The sequence below is a fragment of the Schistocerca americana genome, chromosome 5 (genome assembly GCF_021461395.2).
Source record: "Schistocerca americana isolate TAMUIC-IGC-003095 chromosome 5, iqSchAmer2.1, whole genome shotgun sequence".
NCBI lineage: Eukaryota > Metazoa > Arthropoda > Insecta > Orthoptera > Acrididae > Schistocerca > Schistocerca americana.
In genome coordinates, this window is record NC_060123.1 from 612,425,076 (window position 1) to 612,439,488 (window position 14,413).

Genomic DNA, 14,413 nt, shown 5'->3' on the forward strand with positions numbered 1-14,413 from the left:
AACAGGAGAGAAGGGAAGGGTCATAGGTACACTAAGAACCCTCCGCCACACACCATAGGGTTGCTTGTGGAGTATAGATGTAGATGTAATATGTTGGTTGACTCTTCCAGGTGTCTCTGAATTTCTCAGTGAAGCATACCGCTTGCACAACGCCTTAGGGCCAGCCGCGTCACCTACATCTCGCTTTCGGGCTTGTAAACGAATCCTTGGCGAAACGCGCTGCTCTTCTTTGGACCTCCTCTATTTCCTCGATCAGTCCTATCTGATAAGGATCCCAGACTGACAAGCAATATTCACATATCGGTTGAACCAGTTTTGTTAGCTACCCGTCTCGTGCACAGACTACAACGTCGTGATGATTCTTCTTTTGGATCTCAGTCTGGCGCCATCTCTCTTTCGACTAATTTTACGTGATCGTTCCACTTTAAATCGCTCTGTTCGCACACTCCTGTATAGATGTAACGGATATGACTTGTTTGCAGCGATTGTGCGGCAATCTTGTTTTCAAGCAGTCTCTCTGAATTGCCATGTAGTCATTATGCAACGTTTTACTGTTCGTGCAAGCCAAACTTTAAATTGAGGAGCGAAGCATAAAAAAATCTATGCTTTGATCGCAAAAGCTAACCAGTATCGTCGGACAGTGATGTTCCGTAATTTAAGGCCTAAATCGCACGCAGGGAGAACGGATTTACGTAGAATGGTGCTGCCTGGTTTTATACAAGTATCAGAAAACATTGTAGAGAGCGCGGAGTGGCTCCCGGTGATTGAGGTGCTTCCAAACCTGTTGAGCAGCAAACTGCGCCGCGACTGCCGTGGTAGCGGCGACGGCGGGTCACATGGAGGGCCACGTGAGCCGGGACGCCGGCCAATCGGCTGGAACACGGCGCTTATTGAGGGCACCGCGCCTGCGCCTGCGCCGGCACTTGTTTGTGACTGCGGCTGCTCACAGTTGTGTTGCTGCCCCGGTGCGTGCGGGTTGGTGCGAAGTGACGTGCGTGCGTGTGTGCGGTGCGCGGTGACTCATTAGGAGACACAGTCTTTGCGCCGGCTTGTGCTGCTGTTGATAAACTGCGGTAGTCGCTTCTCAGTCACGGCAGAAGACGGATGCTGCCGGCGGGGGATGACTACACAGAGGTTTGCGAACACTTTGGCTGCGCGGCGCGCCACCTGACACTAGCGTTTCGTGTGCCTCCTGTCATTTACAGCGACTGTCGGCGTCATTTACTCACTGCTCGACGTTCGTGGAAAAGTGTGAAAGTGAATTTGGAGAACCGGAGCTAGTGACAACGTGCATGTTTATGAAAATAGCGCAGATATTTTCATTTGCGGGACCGCTTGCATTCTGGCCAGTGCTCCGAAACGTGACGAACGCGCACATCCTACAGTGGCGCGCTGCGTTTCGGTCACTCCAGCCGCGACCGCTGGCATAATGCGCATTTCTGGAATCTGTCGGGAAAGAAGTGCGAAGCCACGGCGCAAGTTGAAGCTGCGTCCGAACACTCGATAGGTGTAGAAATAGTTCATCCATATATCAGGTGGACACTAGGACATTTCACCAATTTGTGGTGGTAATCGATCCCGGCTGGATCGAAACGATCAATAACAACATGCTTCTTGTGTGACAAAAACAATATGTATTCCCATACCAATCTCTTAAACGTACCGACAAGATGATGACGCCAGTTAAGACAGCATGTACCACGGCTCGTACTTGCTTCACGTACTTTTTTAAACTGAATGTCTACTTTCCACATATGGTTGAGAAAATAGTTACTATTTTTGCAACGTGGACTGCAAAAAAATATTTGTCCTAATTCGCCAGAAATGTTTGATATTCCCCATACCGAGGATGATCCTCTGTGCATTATTTCTGCAGTGTTGCCTTATGATTGCTAGTTAATAGCAGGGCACAGCTTTAAAGGATCTGATTAATGTCTGTGGCTCTTGCCTTCACTAGATTGCTTAGTTTTAGGCAGTATGTTAAGGGCCCAGAATCATAGGCTTTAATCGAGTACCAGTACTTACCAGATCCTCCAAGTACTATCACCAACATAGTGTTACAGTGAAGCCTCAGCAGGAATGTGTGTTTACCATTCTGTTCCTTCTAAACATTACATTTGTAATTAACTACTACACATTTGTAAGTAATTACTGCTTGGTGTTGTTTTTGGTATAGGAACAACTAAAAATTTGATTGCAGTGTTTGCTTTAACAGGTCATAACTGTTCCATGCTATTTGTATCAGCTGGTGCTTTCAGCTGTTTTTAAGTTAAGCCTACAACATTATATCTGCCAGCCAGTCATCTTTCAAGTACTGTATTAAATCTGTACGGTTGTGTGTTCTGCTGCAGGCACAATGAAGCTCATTGTCAGTACACCGTTGCCGCCTCGGCCACATCGAAGATCTGTCAAAGGTTTGGGTGCTAAGCGACCAGCTTTAACGCAGACTCGGGCATCAGGTAAGATGTGCCGAAGTACTTCACTTTCGCAATTTATTCTTCTTCATTTCTGTCTTAATGGTTATTTCTTTAGGGGCTCTCATTAATTTTGTCTCCAGTTGTGTGGGAAAGGATAGATGTAGCAAAATACTGTTGTGTTTCTTGAAGAATATGATGGAATTTACCTCACAACTTAATTTAATGTTATTTGTTGTTGTTGTTTGAGGTGCAGTGAATAATTTGAAGCTAATAACAACAACATTTATTCACAAATATTTTTGGTGCAGTGCCTTACTTGAAGCTAAGAAAATACAGTTTTGGAGAGCCTGATGCCTGTACATTGGCATCTCTGTATTTTGGCGGATGGGAAATTTTGTGAAAGACTTCAGTTCAGGTTTTAATGCAGGAGGTGATCCCAGACCTCCACTGTTGTAACCTCGTGTATTAAGTAAAAGAAGTAGAGGAATGAATACATGGTAGGAGACAAAAATTTGTGACTCCTGTTTGTCTCCAATGGTTGAATAATTCACCTACTCCTATTTTAATTTTTCTACTGCATGTGTCATATTTGCAAACTTGGGAACTTGCCCCTCGTGGTCACTTTTGTGTATCAATACTAAAAAGTAAATTAATGTAGCATTGTTGACTGGGTTGATTCCAATGGGTTGTTCTTCCCTCTCTGGCTGACCATATACTATCAATGAAAATTTGTGCCACTGCCAAAATCTGAATCGCCTACATAGGTGGGAATTCGTGTTCTGAAAACCATTAAATCACTTCTGTTCAGTTTCTATGATTCTTGTAAACAATGCACTTTTTTAATTTTGGGAATGATGGATCTGATTATGTATACTTTGAAGAAAGAAAAATACTTTTATTAACTTCTTTTTCTTTTCCAATGTAAATTCCTTGTATCTAATCTGGTAATGAAGGTGAAAGCTGTCAACCTGACACTAAAGATTCTCTAAAATTATTTTCTAGAAGTGTTTTTTTTCACATTTCTGGTATATTATTTTAAAAATATGTGTGATGTAGTGTGCAGTTCTGTTTGCTTTGGCCACATTATCTGTTGTTTGTTTCTTTTCTTTTCATATATGTACATTTTTACACTGCATTATGCACACTGTGTGTTTATAAGTGGTTGCAATGTAGCTGTGTATAAATTGTAGTTAATTACATTGGGAAGTTACCAATGTCTTCCAAAGTAACCTACACAATTGGATATGAACAGGTCAGTCTATCACCACAACCTACATTGCAAACAATAAAACAAGAGCAAAAGAAATAATGTTAGTGTTCTGTTTGCACAGATATAATGTCACATGCCACATCGGAAATTCCAATGTCAGTTGTTGGTAGGTTCAGTTGACCCATAAAATATTACCAACTCCTCTATCAGTTTCGTTATCGTTTTAATTTTGGAATTGCCCATGCAATACACATGCCAAATCAGGAAAATTGTAACATTACAGGTTCTTTGAAAGAGGATTGAGGTCAGAGATAGTTAACACAAATGCAGAAACACACAGTCCAGAGAAATTATCATATAATGTGCTATTGCTTTATGCAATTAGAACAGTAGCACTCAAAATGGGCAGTGCAAAGTGAAACACAATTATAATGTGGATAGATAAAATCTCTGCACCACATGGCAACAGTAGAAACATACAGGAAGACTTAAAATTGCTAGCTACCTTTCTCAGGCTGAATCAAACATATTTTTCTCCCTGTCAAACTATTTGGTAACTCTCCAGTACCAGAAAAAGAAACATTTGGTTCCCACAGTCTTATTATATATTTCTAAATGTTTCCATCTCCTACCATTTGGAAAACATGTTTTGTTTATGTGCATTGTAGATGTCTTCAGTTCATGTACCACTTTGGTAAATTATTACATAAGTGAGACTTCAGAAATGAAATTGTGTTGTTAGATAATTTTTAATGTTATATTGGAACTGTCTAAGCTTTGAAAGTTCTTTTGGACTTGAACCCAAATGCTTGCCACCGCCATGGCTAGTGTTCTGACGTGAGTCAGGAGGGTGTCACATACCTTCACAGTTCAGTTCTGCCAAAAGCGCTCTTCCATCTTCCAAACTCCTCATTGCTTGACAGACTGGCACTCCTGGGGGAGCACCACTGCCCGTAAAAGGCAAGGGCTCTGGTTTGTGTCTCATTCTAGTGCTTAGTTTTAAACTATCAGCAAGTTTAAAAACAGCGAACATGCTTCTGCAAAGTGAATTGATACATACTGGTCTCCATATACTGTTTGCTACTGTCCATAATGTTAGTATCACTGAATTGGTCACTAGAAGTGCTGATTTTTAGAATGGGATCATATGTATACAAGATGAAGTACAGTTCTCTGAAACGTTTGCATCCCATTTGGTCTAGAAGCCTCTCTCTGTGACATCTTACTTTTTGTACGTAAGAGAGAAAAAATTGTGTATGCTAAATATGGAGGTCCCAAAAGTTAGTACAGAGCAAGTGGGACTATGCCTGCTTAAAGAGCTCATCTTTCAACTTACATCTGTACTTTAAATGTGACTTGTATATTTGTTTGGTACATCAGTGGGACACACAAATGACACACTATGATTAGAAAGGGAAGGATAAGTCATCATTCATCTGAGACTTCAACTTCTTAACAGTGGCTTTATTAAACTGTTTGTAATCTGCTGTCACAGCTGGTATATGAGTGATGACATATCTTTCCACTAGAGTGTTATTAGTCTTATGTGCCTATTATAGTTTTACGTACAATATTTCCTTTATTGAAGTTAGCTTTGTTTCTGTAACATGCTACAGTGGCAGGGGGAAGAGACATTCGTGGCTTTGGTGCTGATCCTTGTGAAAATTCTAATGATTCTGGACTAGGTTTTGACCATCACCTTGATTACCAGTTGGCTGCGAGACCAGGATTGAAAGTGGTCGATCAGGAGGTAATAACCACAGCATTTCTTTGATATTCATGCCGACGATGTAATCATTACTTCACAAGTTGAGATTTTCTGTAATTCGGTTTATGCCAATTATCAGGTAAATATGTGTGTTTTTTTGTTATGATATACTTATTTTTAGGTGTTATGGTCAAATGATCATCCTGAAACAAAACGCAAGAAATTGGATATAAAGTTGGAGTCAGATGATGCCAATGACAATTTTGGTTTTTCTGAAACGATGAGCAGAGGGAGGAAGGACCTGCAAATTCCTGGAAGGTATAGTAGATGCTCAGTACTTTGTCCACTTTTGTTGTATAGTTTAGAAGAAATTGAAATTTTAGAGTATGTAACTGTAATTAGATTTTTGGGGTACATTTTACAAAGGACTGTCAGTGTCTCTAAACTGAAGTGGAAGTTGTGAATGCCTGCTAATAGTGACCAGGGAAAGCTAGAATGGCAGAACAGCTGATTTGAATAAACAATAACAGTGTTGTTTTAGTCTCAGTTGCAGGAGAAATAAGTATTCAATTTTGACACAACTACTTTTAACTTAGTGCGATGAAACTGAATTTTTGCAGAAAAATGCAGATACACAAAAGTATGTAATAAATGTAATAGCACAAGTGTTATCATTATTACATTCTTTCAGATGTGGTCTGTCTATGGAACCGAATTAGACTTCGTGTTTATGCTACATGCATTTTGCTTCTTAGTATTTGTGAAATCTCATGTATTACACACCACTGATGATGCTTCATAAATAGGAGAAAGTGAAATGTATGTAGAATAAAAACAAACTACCTTTTTTTTAGTTGCGTAGACAAATAACATCTCCAAGAAAGTCTAATACTACTATATAAAGACAAGTTGTAGCTTTACATCACCATGAAAAGTTTTTTACTAATTTACTTCAAACCTTTACACAATGCTCTAATAAATACTCTGTCAGACAAAGGCTACATGTTCTTTTAATATATGTTGTTGTTGTTGTGGTCTTCAGTCCTGAGACTGGTTTGATGCAGCTCGCCATGCCACTCTATCCTGTGCAAGCTTTTTCATCTCCCAGTACCTACTGCAACCTACATCCTTCTGAATCTGCTTAGTGTATTCATCTCTTGGTCTCCCTCTACGATTTTTACCCTCCACGCTGCCCTCCAACACTAAATTGGTGATCCCTTGATGCCTCAGAACATGTCCTACCAACCGATCCCTTCTTCTGGTCAAGTTGTGCCACAAACTTCTCTTCTCCCCAATCCTATTCAATTCTTCCTCATTAGTTATGTGATCTACCCATCTAATCTTCAGCATTCTTCTGTAGCACCACATTTCGAAAGCTTCTATTCTCTTCTTGTCCAAACTATTTATCGTCCATGTTTCACTTCCATACATGGCTACACTCCATACAAATACTTTCAGAAATGACTTCCTGACACTTAAATCAATACTGGATGTTAACAAATTTCTCTTCTTCAGAAACGCTTTCCTTGCCATTGCCAGCCTACATTTTATATCCTCTCTACTTCGACCATCATCAGTTATTTTGCTCCCCAAATAGCAAAACTCCTTTACTACTTTAAGTGCCTCATTTCCTAATCTAATTCCCTCAGCATCACCCGATTTAATTAGACTACATTCCATTATCCTTGTTTTGCTTTTGTTGATGATCATCTTATATCCTCCTTTCAAGACACTGTCCATTCCATTCAACTGCTCTTCCAAGTCCTTTGCTGTCTCTGACAGAATTACAATGTCATCGGCGAACCTCAAAGTTTTTATTTCTTCTCCATGAATTTTAATACCTACCCCGAATTTTTCTTTTGTTTCCTTTACTGCTTGCTCAATATACAGATTGAACAACATCGGGGAGAGGCTACAACCGTGTCTTACTCCCTTCCCAACCACTGCTTCCCTTTCATGTCCCTCGACTCTTATAACTGCCATCTGGTTTCTGTACAAATTGTAAATAGCCTTTCGCTCCCTGTATTTTACCCCTGCCACCTTTAGAATTTGAAAGAGAGTATTCCAGTCAACATTGTCAAAAGCTTTCTCTAAGTCTACAAATGCTAGAAACGTAGGTTTGCCTTTCCTTAATCTTTCTTCTAAGATAAGTCGTAAGGTCAGTATTGCCTCACGTGTTCCAGTGTTTCTACGGAATGCAAACTGATCTTCCCCGAGGTTGGCTTCTACTAGTTTTTCCATTCGTCTGTAAAGAATTCGTGTTAGTATTTTGCAGCTGTGACTTATTAAGCTGATAGTTCGGTAATTTTCACATCTGTCAACACCTGCTTTCTTTGGGATTGGAATTATTATATTCTTCTTGAAGTCTGAGGGTATTTCGCCTGTTTCATACATCTTGCTCACCAGATGGTAGAGTTTTGTCAGGACTGGCTCTCCCACGGCCGTCAGTAGTTCAAATGGAATATTGTCTACTCCGGGGGCCTTGTTTCGACTCAGGTCTTTCAATGCTCTGTCAAACTCTTCACGCAGTATCGTATCTCCCATTTCATCTTCATCTACATCCTCTTCCATTTCCATAATATTGTCCTCAAGTACATCGCCCTTGTATAGACCCTCTATATACTCCTTCCACCTTTCTGCTTTCCCTTCTTTGCTTAGAACTGGGTTGCCATCTGAGCTCTTGATATTCATGCAAGTGGTTCTCTTATCTCCAAAGGTCTCTTTAATTTTCCTGTAGGCGGTATCTACCTTACCCCTAGTGAGATAGGCCTCTACATCCTTACATTTGTCCTCTAGGCATCCCTGCTTAGCCATTTTGCGCTTCCTGTCTATCTCATTTTTGAGACGTTTGTATTCCTTTTTGCCTGTTTCACTTACTGCATTTTTATATTTTCTCCTTTCATCAATTAAATTCAATATTTCTTCTGTTACCCAAGGATTTCTACTAGCCCTCGTCTTTTTACCTACTTGATCTTCTGCTGCCTTCACTACTTCATCCCTCAAAGCTACCCATTCTTCTTCTACTGTATTTATTTCCCCCATTCCTGTCAATTGCTCCCTTATGCTCTCCCTGAATCTCTGTACAACCTCTGGTTCTTTCAGTTTATCCAGGTCCCACCTCCTTAAATTCCCACCTTTTTGCAGTTTCTTCAGTTTTAATCTACAGGTCATAAACCAATAGATTGTGGTCAGAGTCCACATCTGCCCCTGGAAATGTCTTACAATTTAAAACCTGGTTCCTAAATCTCTGTCTTACCATTATATAATCTATCTGATACCTTTTAGTATCTCCAGGGTTCTTCCATGTATACAACCTTCTTTCATGATTCTTAAACCAAGTGTTAGTTATGATTATGTTGTGCTCTGTGCAAAATTCTACCAGGCGGCTTCCTCTTTCATTTCTGTCCCCCAATCCATATTCACCTACTATGTTTCCTTCTCTCCCTTTTCCTACACTCGAATTCCAGTCACCCATGACTATTAAATTTTCGTCTCCCTTCACAATCTGAATAATTTCTTTTATTTCATCATACATTTCTTCAATTTCTTCGTCATCTGCAGAGCTAGTTGGCATATAAACTTGTACTACTGTAGTAGGTGTGAACTTCGTATCTATCTTGGCCACAATAATGCGTTCACTATGCTGTTTGTAGTAGCTTACCCGCATTCCTATTTTCCTATTCATAATTAAACCTACTCCTGCATTACCCCTATTTGATTTTGTGTTTATAACCCTGTAGTCACCTGACCAGAAGTCTTGTTCCTCCTGCCACCGAACTTCACTAATTCCCACTATATCTAACTTCAACCTATACATTTCCCTTTTTAAATTTTCTAACCTACCTGCCCGATTAAGGGATCTGACATTCCACGCTCCGATCCGTAGAACGCCAGTTTTCTTTCTCCTGATAACGACATCCTCTTGAGTAGTCCCCGCCCGGAGATCCGAATGGGGGACTATTTTACCTCCGGAATATTTTACCCAAGAGGACGCCATCATCATGTAATCATACAGTAAAGCTGCATGCCCTCGGGAAAAATTACGGCTGTAGTTTCCCCTTGCTTTCAGCCGTTCGCAGTACCAGCACAGCAAGGCCGTTTTGGTTATTGTTACAAGGCCAGATCAGTCAATCATCCAGACTGTTGCCCTTGCAACTACTGAAAAGGCTGCTGCCCCTCTTCAGGAACCACACGTTTGTCTGGCCTCTCAACAGATACCCCTCCGTTGTGGTTGCACCTACGGTACGTCTATCTGTATCGCTGAGGCACGCAAGCCTCCCCACCAACGGCAAGGTCCATGGTTCATGGGGGGAGGTTTTAATATATAAGTTATGTAAATATGTATCTAATACTAAAAGAGGAAAATATATTAGCAAAAACCTTGAATTTCTTGTCTGACTGAGTTAAGTTTTTACTGACACTCTAATATTCTTTTGGTTGGGGATAGGATGGATATATAGCCTCATCATCATCAGTTATCTGCTATATTAGCAGGTCCTTTGCCTCTCCATTTTCTGCGATCCATTGCTTCCTTCTTAAGGCTGCTGTATGTTGTACCGTCCATCATGTCATCCAGTATCTGGAATCTCTTCCTTCCTCGCTTTCTTTTCCCTTCTACATAACCTTCTAAAACTGTTTTTATCAGTCCGTCATTCTTTCTTAATATATGCCCAATCCAATTTCTTTTTCTTCTCTTTATTACATCTAGTAACTGCCGTTTCTCTTCCACTCTTCTCAGTACCTCTTCATTTTTTACTCTGTCCATCCAACTTATTCCTTCCATCTTCCGCCATGTCCAGATCTCAAAAGCCTCCAGCCTTTCTCTGTCTTTTTTCCTCATAGTCCATGTTTCAGCGCCATATAGAAGAACACTCCATACAAGACATTTTATGAGTCTCTTTCTGAGTTCTCTGTCCATACCGCTGCAGAAGATTCTCCTTTTCTTATAAAACGCCTCTTTTGCCATTGCTATCCTTGTTTTAATTTCTGTGGTGCACTTCCAGTCGGTGTCTATCCTGCTTCCAAGATACTTAAAATTTTGCACCTGTTCTAGTTTTTCTCCATTCAGCACAATTTTTAGTTCCTTATTTCCTCCTATTGCCAATACTTTTGTTTTATTTGTGTTAATTTTCATTCCATATTTTTTTCCGTTAGTTGCAATGGTGTCCACCAAATCCTGTAATTCTTTTTCCCCTGTGGCTAGAAGGACCATGTCATCAGCAAATCTCAAGCACCCTACTCTTCTTCCTCCAATTTCTACTCCTTTGTCATCTAATGAGCATTGGTCAATCATATTCTCCAAGTACAGGTTGAAAAGAGTAGGTGATAAACAGCATCCTTGTCTTACTCCTTTCCCTAGTCTGATCCAGTTCGTACTTTCTCCTCTCACTTTAACTGAAACTTTTTGATTAAGGTACAATGAGTTTATAAGTCTTCTGGTTTTCCAGTCCACTCTCTTTTCCCTCATAATAGTCGCCAGCTTGTCCCAAACCACATTGTCAAATGCCTTTTCTAAATCGATGAAGCACATATATAGGTCTCTTCCTTTTTCAATAAACCTTTCTCCTAAGATTCGTAGGAGCCCTATTGCATCTCTGGTGCCCGTATTCCGTCTATAGCCAAACTGCTCCTCGCCGAGATTCTCCTCTATTACTTTTTCAAGTCTTTTATTAATTATTCTTAACATCACTTTGGCTGCATGTGAAATGAGGCTGATTGTCCTGTGCTCGCTGCATTTCTTGGTTCCTTGTTTTTTCGGCAATGGAATCATTACTGTTGTCAAAAAGTCCTCAGGCCATTCACCACTGTCATATATTTTATTACATAACCTCAATATTTCTCTTATTCCATTGTGGTTCAAGCATTTTAGTATTTCTCCCGGTATTGTATCTGTACCTACTGCTTTGCCATTTTTCATTGCAGCAATAGCAGACTTTACTTCTTCCAATATGATGGTCGGTCCTTTCTCTTCATCACTTACACTGTTGTGTGATTCAAGTTCCAGAGTTTCTGGTTTGCTATTTGTGTCATATAGCTCTTTTATATATTCTTCCCATCTCTGGAGGACATCGTCACGATCTTTATACACTACCTCTTCGTCTTTACTCAAAATTTCCATAGTAGCACTTCCTGCTCTGTTTTGTTCCCATGTCATAGTCTTTACTCTGTTGTATAGTAAGTCGTATCTTCCTTTCCTGTCCAGTTCTTCAATTTCATCACATTCCTCTTTTAGCCATTTTTTCCTAGCCTGCTCTGTTTCTCTTCGCAGTTCGTTATTTAACCTTCGGTATATCTTTCTTGCATCTTGAGTGTTCTTGTTTTTCAATTTTCTTCTCTCCTCCATCTTGGAAATCATTTCTTGTGTGACCCATGGTTTTTTTTACCTTTTCCCTTTTACATATCCTATATTTTGCTGTCCTGCTTTAATGATTCCTTCTTTCAACATATTCCAGTACTCGTTGGCATTATCAGGTGCTTCTTTGTCTCGTAATGTGTTTAGAAAGTCCCGAGACAGCATTTCTGTAATTTGTTCTTTGTTGGACCTTATCTTCTCTAGATCCCATTTCTTCACCATTGTCGCCTTTTTCAGTTTTTTCATTCTTATTTCTATTTCTGCCATAAGTAAGTTGTGGTCACTATTAATATCTGCACCTGGTAATGTGTGCACCTTCTTGATTCCATTCCTGTATCTTTCTTCTACCAGTATAAAATCGATTTGGTTTCTATATTTATCCCCTGGTGATTTCCAAGTGTAGAGCCTCCTCTTATAGTTCTTGAACCATGTGTTTGCCACTATCAGCTGCCTTTCCCTGCAGAAGTCAATTAACCATTCACCTCTGTCATTTCTCTTTCCAAGACCATGACTGCCTACTATGTTTCCCTCTTTCCCTTCTCCCACAATGGCGTTCCAGTCTCCCATTACTATTTTGCAGCATTTTTTATTTTCGTCCATTATTCTCTCTATTACATTGTACGTTTCCTCTACAATTTGGTCATCATGTTCTGAAGGTCATCATGTGTATAGCCTATACCCAACCAAAAGAATATTAGAGTGTCAGTAAAAACTTAACTCAGTCAGACAAGAAATTCAAGGTTTTTGCTAATATTTACATAAATACATTGGAATATCAACAATTATGAAAGTGATTTTTTGATACTCTCCTTAAAGATGACATTTTGAATTGCAGACAGGCACAATGAAAAGACTGTTGCACACTAAGCTTTCAGCCAAAGAAAATTATACACACATTCACACCAGCACATGCACTTCTCTCTCTCACTCACACAAACACACACTACAGCTATCCCCAGCCAGTTTAGGAGGACTGGAACTGTTTCGTTGAACAAAATTAGCAGTCAGGAGTGGGGCTGGGAAATGGGAAGGGCAGCAGAGTACAGGTGGATGGAGACAAGAGCACGGTCTGGTGGAGTTTGCAGGGACTTCTGTAGAAGACAGTAGGACAAGGTTTGGGCAGTGTCGAGAGGCTGTGGGGGAGGGGCGGCAGAAAAGGAGGGAAGCAGAGAGGGGCGTGTTGGCATAGAGCAAGCGCAATGATGGTGAGGGGACGTAAATTTGGAGGAGGTTGTAGGACACAGGGGCAGAAACTGTTGAGTGCAGGATGTGGGGACAGTAGGTTATTGCAGGTTGAGGCTGGGGTAATTTCAGGAGTGGAAAATGTGTTGTAATGATAACTCCCACTACCTCTCCCAGTGTCCTTCAGACTCAAAACCCACTACCTCATTCCACATATACCTTACTAACTTAATACTAACACACAACTACTTCTTCTTTGGAGGGAAGGTATACAAACAAATCCACAGCTAAGCCATGGGCACCCGTATATCACCCTTCTATGCCGACCTTTTTATGGGGGGGGGGGGGCATCTAGAGGAAACCTCCCTAGCCTCCCAAAACCCCAGACCCTTGGTCTGGCCCAGCTCCATCGATATCTTCATGATCTGGACTCAGGGCCAAGAAACCCTGTCCTCATTCAGTCACAGCCTCAACACAGTCTCTCCCATCTGCTTCTCTGATGGCTCCATCCACACCTCTTTCTGCTTTGAACCTACCAACCACAAAAAGTATTTGCATTTCAACAGCTGCCATCCCTTCCACACCATAAAATTCCTCCCATATAGCCTGGCCACATGAGGGTGGCATAGCTGCAGTGACAAGAATTCCTTTGCCCAGTATACTGAAGGTATCGCAAATGCCTTCGCAGACAGACACTGTGCCCAAGACCTAGTCTGCAAACAGGTTTCGCATGCCATATATATATATATATATATATATATATATATATATATATAATGGAAGGAAACATTCCACGTGGGAAAAATTATATATAAAAAAACAAAGATGAGGTGACTTACCGAACAAAAGCGCTGGCAGGTCTATCGACCTGCTTTTGTTCGGTAAGTCACCTCATCTTTGTTTTTTTTTATATATGTATATATATATATATATATATATATATATATATATACACACACACACACACACACACACACACACACACACACACACACACACACACACACACACAGAGTCCTTCCACCACTACCAAGAACCAGCTACAAACAAGTGCTCCCATTGACACCTCGATTTGAACAATTAAACCGTGTCCTTTGTCATGGTCTTGATTATCTATAATCATGCCGGGGATTGAGGGACATTCTTCAGAAGGTCCTTCCCACGCCACCTAAACTTGTGTGCCATTGTCCATCCAACCCCCACATCATCTTAATCCATCCTTATGCCTCTCCCAGCCCCTTGCCATAGCCATCATATCCCTGTGGAAGACCCAGGTGCAAGACCTGTCTAATGTAACCACCAAGCACTTACTATTCCAGTCCTGTCACAGGCTTGCCCTACCAGACAGAGGTTGGGTCTCCTGTGACAGCAGCCGTGTCACATACCAGTTCTGATATAATAATTGCTTAACTTTTTATATTACTGTGACTACCAACCAAGTGTCTAAGTGGATGAATGGCCACTGTCAAACTGACCAGAAGCAAAGTGGATCATCCCCTGTGGCACAACATGCAGCTGTACGTAACATGCTTGATTTTAGTGGC

At 40.7% G+C, this 14,413-nt stretch overlaps 1 protein-coding gene across 3 annotated transcripts in view; it reads left to right on the plus strand.

The window, feature by feature from the left end:
- LOC124615459 (nuclear factor of activated T-cells 5-like) overlaps nt 1–14,413 on the plus strand; it is a 403,737-nt gene that overhangs the window by 328,239 nt on the left and 61,085 nt on the right. For 2 of the 3 annotated variants that reach the window (XM_047143361.1, XM_047143362.1), the window contains exons 2-4: nt 2,352–2,459; nt 5,244–5,377; nt 5,517–5,653. In XM_047143361.1, the coding sequence (XP_046999317.1) occupies nt 2,352–2,459; nt 5,244–5,377; nt 5,517–5,653 (379 nt within the window). Of the gene's footprint in view, nt 1–1,001; nt 1,135–2,351; nt 2,460–5,243; nt 5,378–5,516; nt 5,654–14,413 lie in introns of those variants that run through there. The other variant, XM_047143363.1, reaches the window with a different exon arrangement.